This window comes from Danio aesculapii, chromosome 18 (assembly GCF_903798145.1).
Source record: "Danio aesculapii chromosome 18, fDanAes4.1, whole genome shotgun sequence".
Taxonomy (NCBI): Eukaryota; Metazoa; Chordata; class Actinopteri; order Cypriniformes; family Danionidae; genus Danio; species Danio aesculapii.
Genome location: NC_079452.1, coordinates 28501927 through 28514406, shown reverse-complemented (window position 1 = coordinate 28514406; position 12480 = coordinate 28501927). Strand labels below are relative to the sequence as shown.

The 12480-nt window shown below is 37.8% G+C and overlaps 1 protein-coding gene across 2 annotated transcripts in view; it reads left to right on the top strand.

Moving 5' to 3' along the window:
• ints4 (integrator complex subunit 4) overlaps positions 1 to 12480 on the top strand; it is a 35655-nt gene that overhangs the window by 7081 nt on the left and 16094 nt on the right. For both annotated transcript variants that reach the window (XM_056478197.1, XM_056478196.1), the window contains exons 8-17: positions 312 to 432; positions 3394 to 3465; positions 3885 to 4059; positions 5849 to 6054; positions 7325 to 7467; positions 7556 to 7671; positions 8826 to 8959; positions 9235 to 9401; positions 9664 to 9757; positions 12209 to 12289. In XM_056478197.1, coding sequence (XP_056334172.1) covers positions 312 to 432; positions 3394 to 3465; positions 3885 to 4059; positions 5849 to 6054; positions 7325 to 7467; positions 7556 to 7671; positions 8826 to 8959; positions 9235 to 9401; positions 9664 to 9757; positions 12209 to 12289 — 1309 coding nt within the window. The remainder of the gene's footprint in view (positions 1 to 311; positions 433 to 3393; positions 3466 to 3884; positions 4060 to 5848; positions 6055 to 7324; positions 7468 to 7555; positions 7672 to 8825; positions 8960 to 9234; positions 9402 to 9663; positions 9758 to 12208; positions 12290 to 12480) is intronic.

Here is a 12480-nt window from a genome sequence, read left to right as displayed (position 1 = left end):
TATTTTTCCCCAACATATTAACTTGGGTGTAGTAGTTTTTGCACTGAGATCTTAGGTTATTTTGTTAGATTAGTTCCAGTTCTGTCTTTGGTTACTGATTAATCTGATGTATTTGCACAAATATATATTGTAAAGCTCCTATAGAAAGTAATAATTAAAAAAAAACAGATCTGTGAGGGGTGTGCTCATTTATGCACATCATATGTGATGCCGAGTGCGCTCATTGTAATGCATTGTTTGATGATTTGGATCAAAGAAACTCAAGAATGAAGGCTGGATTCGAACACTGACATGTCTTTGTGCATTAACAGTATTGTTCCCATCCCATCTTCCAATGAGGAGATTCGGCTGGTGGACGACTCCTTTGGGAAGATCTGTCACATGGTCAGCGACGGCTCGTGGGTGGTCAGAGTGCAAGCTGCAAAACTGCTGGTCAGTGTAAATATAACTATTATCTTAATATCTTCAGGGTTCCCACAGGTCATGAAGTTTCTATTCTAGTCTGTTCTAGACATTGAATGAATGTCAGGCAATTTTATATTTTTGCTGTCCAAGTCATAGAATATCTGGGATTTTTGTTTGTCGTTTTTAAACCTGTCTTCCCATTTATGGAAATGTATTTTTTAAATGCTGTGCTACATTTATATAAAAAATATAATATTATATTATCTATATCTGCATAAATTTCATAACAAATCATTTATATATATGTGTGTATATATGTGTGTATATATATATATATATATATATATATATATATATATATATATATATATATATATATTAGGGCTGTCAAAATTAGCTCGTTAATGTACATGATTAATTTGAAATATTTAACGCAAAAAAAATTTAAGTATTTAATATATTTTATTATTATAAAATTGTTTGTATTCAATACTTTATTATTGTAATATTGAACTACACTGTTTCAGTTTACTATGATCTTCTATAAGAAGCTGCTTTGACACAATCTACATTGTAAAAGCGCTGTACTGTACAAATAAAGGTGAATTGAATAATAATTTTCCATAATTTTGGAATGCCTTTATTTTGGATGTTTTTTTTGTAGTCCACTTTGAATCCAACATGGAAATCATTTTTTTTCTTTGTTATTGGCATTGATTGTTTTGAAATTCAAATGGCATATACATGCCTGTGTTTTATTTCTGTAATAAATAGGGCGTTTCGTGATTAATCATGATTAATTGCAAAAAAAAAAATGTGTGATTTTAATTTGTTTTTTTTTGACAGGCCATATATATATATATATATATATCCCATTGAGATACAGTTCACACCATACACACAGACACATAATTACCTTAACACTTTATCACTTTCTTAGCAGACGCCTTTATCCAAAGTGGCATACAAATGAAATTTAAATACTGTGTTTGTAAAACTGAGTTTAATTCCTGGCTGTCCTGTCCAAAACCATGTGAAAACCCCACTAAAATAAGAACAAAAGTGTATATGTACAAGTACAGTTTACTTGTTTTGAGACATTATTTAAAATATGTGGCTAGGAAATAACTAAATTAGTTCATTTTATTTTTTTTGTAATGGAGAAAGTAAAAATCATTTCCACGCTTAGTGTTTAGCCCTGTTCAAGTCTGAAATTCAATTCAAAATGGTCCTAACTAGTGCTGCATCCCAAACGCACACTATAAACTATACACTTAAGCACAATATACTTATGCACTTACACGCTCAACAGCATAGTATATGTATGTGGTGTCGTCCCAAATGAAACACTGATTTTTAAATTTTTTTACTAAGTGGAAATTCAAAACGTTTCCCTGATGGCATTTGACGGTTGCTAGTTTAGTGAAATAAATGCTCAAACTTCCAAATAATACCTACCATGAGTATAACCGCATTCGCCATCAGGAGGCGGAATAATCTCTGTCGTAGAAGAATTTTGCTTTCACAATCCAAAATAAATAAAGTAATCCAACATCAGTGCCTGAACGCTCCACCCCTTCCACTACGTGAGCAAAGCAGCAGCCGTTGAGTGTGTGCAGTGTCCAACATTCCACACTTCATTTAAATGGTTGAATATGTGCATCATCTGGGTATTTAAAGTGCATCTATACTTTCAGTGTGAACGCACTACTGAAAGTGTGAACGAGTTTTCAGTGTGAACTAGGGGTGGGCGGTACACCGGTGTCATATTCATCACCGGTGTGACATTGCGCCACGACATGGATTTTCTAATACCGTCAATACCGTAATAAATCAATTATGTGCCTTGAACGGCTGCATTTACATCAATAATAGCTCATTCTAAATAATAAGGCATTCAAGTTTTCTTCAAACGTTCAGTTGTGGTCTGAATACATGTCCTTATACTACAGGGCTCGAAATTGCAACCATTTTGGGCGCATGTGCGCCCGAAATTTAATCTATGCGCCCTCATAATATATTTGGGAGCATTTGATTTTCTCTATAAACTTGCTGAATCGCTCTACGCTGCCGCAGTATTGGTTCATATTAGCTGTCAATCACTCAACGCTTCCCGCTGTCAGATGACAGGGAGCTTTTGTTACCACAGGAAATGCAAACGGCTGAAGAGTGAAATATGCACAGGTTTGCAAACCTCACTTAAAGTTATAATAATAATAATGGCGCAGATGACAGCGATCATAACATGAGGTAAATGTTGATCCGCCAGCTGAGATCAATCGAGGGTTTTCGGAGAAGGTGCCCGAATCTTGTTGCGTTGCATTCACTGCGTGTTCAGCGCAAATGTCCGCTAAATGTAAAATCTAATACTGTAGACATCATCGCCAAAGAAACTCGTCTTTACTAAGTTCACACTGAAACTACGGCTCATAACAAAGAGCGGAATTGTGCCGGTGGTCATCGCGAGAATCCTGCTCTGTCTGCTCATAAATTGGTGCCACTTTATTCCACAAACAGAGAAAAATGAAGATCAGCTCATAACGGGACGGAGCATTTAAAATGACAAACTGAAACCAAAACTTAAAGAGTGATGGAAGTGAGACTTTCTTTTGTCCGTTCTTCCTTGAGATGTAAATTATTTTGCTATTTAAAGTAATACCATGATATTATACCGTCACCGTTCAAAAGATGAAAAATATCGTGATATTAATTTTAGGTCATATCGCCCACCCCTAGTGTGAACGCACTACTGAAAGTGTGAACGAGTTTTCAGTGTGAACGCACTACTTACACTATTTATACTGCATACCTAATGTTTTTAAAAATCTTAAATTTGACTTTGTGAAACCTGCAGATAACCTGGGTTATGGAAATAAAGATTTGTAGTCATTGAAAGTCAGGGAAAATCAGGACAATTTACATTTGGGAACTCTAAGAGTTTTTTAATTACTAGCTCATCGCTGACTTTTTCATGCTGCTTTCTCTCAGGGTTCGATGCACCAAGTCAGCCCTCACTTTCTGGAGCAAACTCTGGACAAGAAGCTGATGTCCGATCTCAGGGTAATTACCCACAGCAAACACTGACTCTGTTTACATGGACATCAGTAATCTAATTATTTGCCTTAATCTGAATAAGACAATAATCTAATTCAGGTGTATACATGAGTTGCAAAATGAAGCGAAAAGTCCTACTTGACTAATAGTTTGATTGGGGTGTTTCCATGTCTGTACTGCACTTCAATAATGACAGTAAAATAGCAATTCTCCACGTCTTTATTCCATTTCTGTTTAGTTCAATTATGACAGTCAGATTAAGGTAATCAAAAATTGCTGTTTGCATGGTAGACTCTTAATTAAAGTATTGTCTTAATCATATTAAAGTCGGAGTATTGGTGTCCACGTAAACATACTCAAGGACAAAGTTGCACAAAACACGCATGTAAGAAATACTTCAAAATACTGTTCTCATTAAATCTCAGAGGAAACGCACTGCTCATGAGCGAGCCAAAGAACTGTATGCTTCTGGAGAATTTTCATCTGGACGCCGGTGGGCCGATGACGCTCCCAAAGAAAAGGTCGACACTTCAGGCGTAAACCTCATCGACTCTGGAGCCTGTGGGGCTTTTGTTCATGGCCTGGAGGATGAGATGTATGGTATGTCTTTTACAATCACAGCCTTTTAGTTTGACCACTTTTTTGGGGCACTTTGTGTGCTAAAGGGTCCTGATACCCTAAAACTTGATAACCTAAAACTTAATTTTTTTGAGATGCTAAGAGATGTGTATCAGTGGCACATCGCTGAAAACATATATGTTTTATTAGTTCTTGCTGTTCCTGGGGACCACAAACTTAACTCAATGGGAAATATTTGTAATGAATCATAATTAGTTTTAATTAATTAAACATTTTGATCAGCTGTGCGCCTTTACTTGTTCAAGTCAAGCGTTTATTATTTCAAAGAACATTAATTTCAGGGTTATATAAAATAACCCAATGTTTCTTATGTAAAGATTTGTCATTAGTATTTATTTATTTAATCAGTTTGTATCATTGAGATATGAAGTTGTTGTTTTTTTTTTTATCTGCACTCACTGGCCACTTTATTAGGTACACCTTACTAGTACCGGGTTGGACACCCTTTTGTCTTGAGAACTGCCTCAATCCTTCGTGGCATTGATTCAACAAGGTCCTGAAAATATTCCTCAGAGATTTTGGTCCATATTGACATGATAGCATCACACAGTCGCTGCAGATTTGTCAGCTGCACATCTATGATGCGAATCTCTCGTTCCACCACATGCCAAAGGTGCTCTGTTGGATTGAGATCAGGTGACTTCGGAGGCCATTTGAGTACAGTGAACTCATTGTCATGTTCAAGAAACCAGTCTGAGATGATTCGCGCTTTATGACATGTGCGTTATCCTGCTGGAAGTAGCCATCAGAAGATGGGTACACTGTGGTCATAAAGGGATGGACATGGTCAGCAACAATACTCAGGTAGGCTGTGGCGTTGACACGGTGCTCAATTGGTACTAATGGGTCCAAAGTGTGAAAAGAAAATATCCCCCATCCCATAACACCACCAACACCAGCCTGAACCTTTTATACAAGGCAGAATGGATCCATGCTTTCATGTTATTGACGCCGAATTCTGACCCTACCATGTGAATGTCGCAGCGAAAATGGAGACTCATCAGACCAGGCAACGTTTCTCCAATCTTCTATTGTCCAGTTTTGGTGAGCCTGTGTGAATTGTAGCCTCAGTTTCCTGTTCTTAGCTGACAGGAGTGGCACCCGGTGTGGTCTTCTGCTGCTGTAGCCCATCTGCCTCAAGGTTGGACGTGTTGTGTGTTCAGAGATGCTCTTCTGCAAACCTTGGTTGTAACGAGTGCTTATTTGAGTTACTGTTGCCTTTCTATCAGCTGGAACCAGTCTAGCCATTCTCCTCTGACCTCTGGCATCAACAAGGCATTTGCGCCCACAGAACTTCGCTCACTGGATATTTTCTTTTTTTCAGACCATTCTCTGTAAACACTAGAGATGCATGAAAATCCCAGTAGATCAGCAGTTTCTGAAATACTCAGACCAGCCCGTCTGGCACCAACAACCATGCTGCGTTCAAAGTCACTCAAATCCCCTTTCTTCCCCATTCTGATGCTCATTTTTAACTGCAGCAGATCGTCTTGACCATGTCTACATGCCTAAATGCATTGAGTTGCTGCCATGTGGTCGGCGGATTATAAATTTGCGTTAACCAGCAGTTGGACAGGTGTACCTAATAAAGTGGCCGGTGAGTGTATATTAGTCTTGCCATAAAATAGCAAGTTGCTGACATGGCAGTGCATAAGCAAACTCAAACTAAGCCCCTTTCAAATCATAGGTAAGAAAAACACTGCGGCAGGTGCGTTTAATGACACTTTTAATTTGCTGATGTTTTCTACAGAGGTGCGTATCGCTGCAGTTGAGGCCTTGTGTTCTTTAGCCCAGTCGTCACGAAGCTTTGCAGAGAAGTGTCTGGACTTTCTGGTGGACATGTTTAATGATGAAATCGAGGAGGTGCGTCTGCAGTCCATCCACGTGCTGCGGCAGATCTCTACACACATCACCCTCAGAGAAGACCAGCTGGATACTGTCCTCGCAGTACTCGAGGTACTTCATCAAATATAAATAAATAAAATGATATGATTTGGTCCATGCTAATGCAAAAACAGCTTGAAAATTGCAACAAAAGCGAAAGCAATTTAATAATGAAATGAATTAAATCATCATATACGCTCTTTGTTTCAGCTGTGAAGTGTACAACAGCGTTTCAGCTGTGAATTACCTGTGTTAATGTAATTGTTTTCATATTTTGTTACTCATTGCAATTTTCCTCATTTGAAAATGAATAAATCCTCCTATAAATGTATATTACTGTTGTAACAAATAGTTAAATAATGGTTCTGTAGTTGATGTGATCAAATATAGTATTTTTAATAATGATTTTTTTTTATTTAAATGGATTTAGTAATAATAATAATAATAATAGTATTATTTTATTAGTATAACTATTTTATATTATTATAACATTATTATTATTATTATTATTATTATTATTTTTATTATTATAAATTGCTGTATTTTACAGAATAGATATGTAATATTATAATAAACAGTAATAAAATATTACATGCAATTCCTGACAAAGTCTTGTGATCGATCCCAGTTGTAAGAGCAACAAATAATATCTTGATTTCTAGTTGATCATTTGGAAAAGTGTCAGAAGGTCGATTTTTCTGATAAATCATCTCAAGACCGCTTTCTTTGCCGCTCCAGATGACTTTATTAATAAGTTATTTGAGTCATTGCAGAGATGTATGGATGCAGTCCTCCAAGCTCATGATGGAGTCAGACACAATATTCATTCTGTTTCCACTGCAGCATGACTTTATATTCTATACTGGACATTATTTCTGTTCAGTGATGAGACTTTTGTCTAAGCAAAGTCAGACCTTACTGTCCTAATGAAATCATTAATAATCAAGGCATGATTATATTTTATTTGCCTTTCATATAAGCCACTTTTGATACCAAATGATCAACTAGAAGTCAAGTTAGTATTTGTTGTTCCTAAAACTTGGATAGACGACAAGACTTTTGTTAAGTAGTACCAATAATGAATAATTTTTATTGTTTAGTTAGTAATAATAGCAGTAAAAATAGTAATAATCATATGTATTATAATTATATTTATAGAGTTAGTCATATTTAAATAAAACCTCTCTCTTTTTTTTTTTTAGCTAAATTGTGCTGGCATGACCAACCCGTTTTCTATAATATTTGAACAACAAGCTAATTTTTAATAAGGAAAATCACATTTAGATTTGTTTTCCCCAAACTGTCTTGCCCTACCTAATATCAGGCTATGAATTCATTTCAGGACTCGTCGCGGGACATTCGCGAGGCTCTGCATGAGCTGCTGTGCTACACTAATGTGTCCACTAAAGAGTGCATCCAGCTGGCCCTCCTGGAGCTCCTGAAGAACCTCACCAAATACCCCACCGACCGCAACTCCGTCTGGAAGTCCGTTTCAGTGGCTGCTCCTGTAAATTCTCATCCAGGCTCATTCTCAGTGTTTGTGGTTCATTTATTTTCTCCCTCTTCATTCTAGATGTCTGAAGTTTCTGGGTGCTCGACACCCGACCCTGGTGCTGCCGATTGTCCCAGAGCTGCTGAGCACACATCCATATTTCGACACTCCAGAGCCGGACATGGACGACCCTGCCTGTATCCTGCACATTTACCTAAGTGTTTATAATTAGAGTGTGGAATTTAGGGGGGTCCTACTATTAAGGGGATCACATAACAGGATCGAAATCTGAGAAGTGGCAGTAGTGTATATGCAAATCACATAAAATAACATAACAAAATTCATGTTAAAAATGGTATGTGGGTGACACAGTGGCGCAGTAGGTAGTGCTGTCGCCTCACAGCAAGAAGGTTGCTGGTTCGAACCTCGGCTGGGTCATTTGGTGTTTCTGGAGTTTGCATGTTCTCCCGTAAAACATGTGCTGGATAAGTTGGCAGTTCATTCCGCTGTGGTGACCCTGGATTAATAAAGGGACTAAGCTGAAAAGAAAATGAATGAATGAATGAATGAAAAAAGAAATGTCATATTTATATAGTCTTGTCAGAATTACTAGTCTTCTTGTACATAAAATAATTCTGATTTCAACTGTATGTTTTATGTATCATAATGTCACAAAAACGATTTTTATATTATAGTTTTAAATTATTTAATCTATTAAAAATCATTATTTGCCCACATTAATGTAGGCCTGTGTTGAATCATTGTGTGAATCATGATGGAAGTTTAATTGTTGCATCGTCATGATAAGAGCGTTTTTTTTTTCAGGTTTCTAGAATTCAAAAATATGTAATTGTCCAATTCGCTAGTACAAAAAAATTGCAGTTGGTCATCTAAAGTCGGGATTAATTTTTGAAATGTATAGAAAGAGTCTTTTAAAAGTCTTTAAAGGTACTAAATTTCACTGTCTGATTCCTGTATAGACCCTGTGTGAAGGCTCCGCCCTCTTTTGGAATCTGGGTGGGGAGCACAGCTCATTTGCATTTAAAGAGAAAAAGCATTGTGTTTTTGCTTCCACCCAAATAGGTGCATTTGCATACATTTATGGCATAATAAATGATAAATGAGATATTTTGATATGAAAGATATGACATCTGTAAAATAAGACCCCTTTAATATGTGACAAATTATGTATTCAGTGCAATTGCATTGAATCAAAAATGACTGAAACAAATCTTTTTGAATCTCTATTCTGTAATGAATTGACATCTTGTTTAATTTGATTATTTCAAACATCTTGTGTTCTGAGATGTTGATATTCATATGCTCATTTTCCTGATCTGAGTTTATTTAGACATCGCTGTTTTAGTTCTGGTCTTCAACGCTGCTCAATCATGTCCCACGATGCCTGCGCTGTTCTCAGATCACACGTTTCGACATTACGCCTACCTACGGGACAGCTTATCCCACCTCGTACCACACCTCAGGGTGAGAAACATACCTTACATACAGCTTTTATTTTCATTTCAGAATAATATACTCTCATGTTCAAAAGTCTGGGCTCAGAAAGATTTTTTTTAATCGACAAATATGCATCAAATTGACCAAAAGAGATTTATAATATTACAAATTGTTTATCAAAAGAGTTCTTAAAGCCTTCATCAATGATTCCACAACAATATGAAGCAATAATTTAATTATTATCATAACTTTTCTATTGATCTTCCATATGTTTAATGTCTCTTTCTTTCTCTCTCTCTCAGCTGCCGGGCAGAAAGCAGACGGCTAGTTCAGGTGTGGAGGCATCCGGTGTGGGTTCAGGCAGTCTGGAGTCAGCACAGAACTTCCTCCAGGACAGTCTGGTTCGGGTCAGCGCTCTTCAAAACCTGGAAACACCTGGTGCACAGGATCTGCTGGAGTTTACCATCAGGTTTACACATTAATTAATCAACTTCATTTTACAATCATCATATTAGAATTGGGAGTCTCACGCGTCATGTCATTTCTGGAATATCATGGCATTTTTGAAGGTTTATTCCAGACTTTGAAGGTCAGGAATTTCTATATTGTTTTGTCCTTAAATATCAGGGATTTTTGTTTGTCGCTTTAAAATGTAGTTTCTGTTTTTCAAAATGTAATTTTTATATATTGTATTTTTTATACCTTGCTGTTTTGATGTTGATCTCATGCAGAGATCTGCTGCGGCTGGGAGAGCTGCAGACTGAGTTGGCCGGATCTGCAGATTTCTGTGCCACATACCTGCACTGCCAACTACTGCTAACTAAGGTGAATACAAAAATACCACACTAATACTGAAGCTAATACTGCATTAGCACAGCTACTGTTTTCTAAGCTAAATACAACATAGCATAATCAAGATGATGATTATTAACATGACTATGATTACATACACTATTTTTCATAAGTTTGGAGTTCAATAACAATAATAATAATAATAATAATAATTCCTGCTGCATTCACCTGGATGACGTGACAGCAGCCATATTGTGCCAGACCGCACACCAGCTGATTGGTGGAGAGGAGACAGTACGATGAAGCCAATTATGATATGGGGATGGTTAGGAGGTCATGATGGCCAGTGGGCAAATTTGACCAGGATGTCGGGGTTAAACCCCTACTCTTTTTTTTTTTTTTTTTTTTTTTTTTTTTTTTGAAGGACATCCTGGGATTTTATAATGGACACAGAGAGTCAGGACCTTGCTTTAACATCTTATATGAAAGACGGTGTTCACTGAGCAGTATAGAGTCCCCATCATTATACTGGGGCTTTACGACCCACACAGACCACAGGTTGAGCGCTCCCTGCTGGCCTCACTAACGCCACTTCCGGCAGCAACCTAGCTTTTCCATGTGGTCTCCCATCCAGGTACTGACCAGGTGCAGCCCTGCTTATCTTCAGTGGGCGACCATGTGAGAGTTGCAGAGAGCTAGCTTCCAGCAATAGTTTAACAAGGTTATATTTTGTTCATAATAAATTATATATCTATGTGTATATATCTATCTATCTATCTATCTATCTATCTATCTATCTATCTATCTATATTAAAAAAAAACTATCACTGTAGATATAGCAAATTCCATTACATTTATATATATATATATATAAACTTGATTTAATCTGTAACAGTATTTCACAATATTACTGCTATTTGAAATGTGAATCAAATGTCAGAACAAATATTTGAGAAATTTAATGTAATCTTATTGAATACAATTATTACTTTAAAAACACACAACAAAATTAATAAGCTCAACTATATTAAATGGCTAATTCTTCTTTGGCTCTCGGCGAAGGCGGTCGCACTTTTTCCCTCTCCGTCCCATATCTCTCCTCGCTAGCTCCTCTTGTCTTTGTCTTATTCTATCTCTGAGACTCTCCGTGCCCTGCTATCCAAACAAATAAGGAATTATGGATTTGATCAACTGGTCTCTGAATGCGATTGACACCATCTTCTCGACGAGAAGTTTGGGCTCGGGAGAGCCCACCTGTCCTGCGGGGACGTTTGCAGCTGGATACGTGATGGACGGGTGGGAGAAGTGGCGCGTCCTGTGCCTGGCTGCTCTGTCTCTGGAGGATATTGAAGACATTTACCTATTCGGAACTTTGATAACAGGGTTTCTGCTGATGGGCTTATGCGGGGCCCTGGCGTATCGACGAATGATGAAAGCGGTCAGTGCTGCTCAAAACCCCACCAGGCTGGCCGGCTTGATTGAAGCGCTGATGGGCAGGCTTGCTAATAATCAGACTGCAATATTAGATCGCAAACTGGAAAACATCGGGGTGAAGTTAGCAGCTTTGCAACAAAATTTGGCCAGATCTGGAGACATGTGATGGACATTAAATATCTGTGAAATTGGCAGGTATTGACCTAAAGTTGAAGTATCTTTCTACTCTTTCGGCTTCCCTGTGTTTTCTTTTCTCCTGCCAGACGGCCTCGGCTGGAGGAAAACAACTTCTCCCGGATAGCAAGATAAGGAGACGCTCTGAAATTCCTGCTCCCCGTCAAGGACACCTGTTGGACTATACAGGCTTACGCACACACACACACAGATACATAGCACGACACTTCCTGGCCCCAATCCAACGCCTTCGTATGCTTTCACCCACTGGAGGGGGTGAGCAGGTCTGCGACCAGCGCCTCCATGGCTGCAGGACCTGATGGCTGCCCGCCCTTACCGGACTATTTCCACACCCCCTGTTCCCATCCCCTGTGGCAATGTTATGTCTTGTCGGTGTGTTTTTGTGCTAGATTGCTGGGGCTTTTTCTTATCCCTGATCTCACGGTGCTCTAACTTAAGAGCAAGGTGAGAGGGACTTTTTTTTTGCCTCTTTTTCTTGACTGTATTTTATTTCCTGTTCCACCTCCCGTGACCTGTCTTCCCTGGAGTTGTGATGTCTGTGCACGGTCGGGGGGTTCCATTTACCTGCATTTCGTTGCCTTGTACTTGTACATGTGTGATGACAATAAATTGAATCTAATCTAATCTAATCTAATAATCATATTTCTCAAGGATCTTGTAACTGTAAAAATGATGCTAAAAATGCAGTTTTGCATAGTAGTAATAAATTACTAAGTATTTTCAAATAGAAAACTTTTATTTTTAAATGATAATACCATTTCACGATTTAAAGCTGTATTTTTGATCATATAAATGCATGCATAGTGAGCATAAGTTGACTGTACATAATTTTTTGTCCATTTTGTTCAATTCCAGGCTCTTCAGGAGAAGTTATGGACCATGGCTGTTCCTCTCTGTCTGAAACAGAACGCCAAAGTTTCAACAGCCACTCGACAGGTTTGTCCTACTGAAATTCATTTAAAGGGGACATATTATGCAAATATCACTTTTATAAGGGGTTTAAACACAGTTGTGTAACGACAGTGTGTGAATATAAGCAGCTTCTAATGGTAAAATTGTATTGATTAAAACAGTCTGCAGAAACACTTTGATTGACATTCTCCCTTTGTATGTGTCATCAGAAGGGG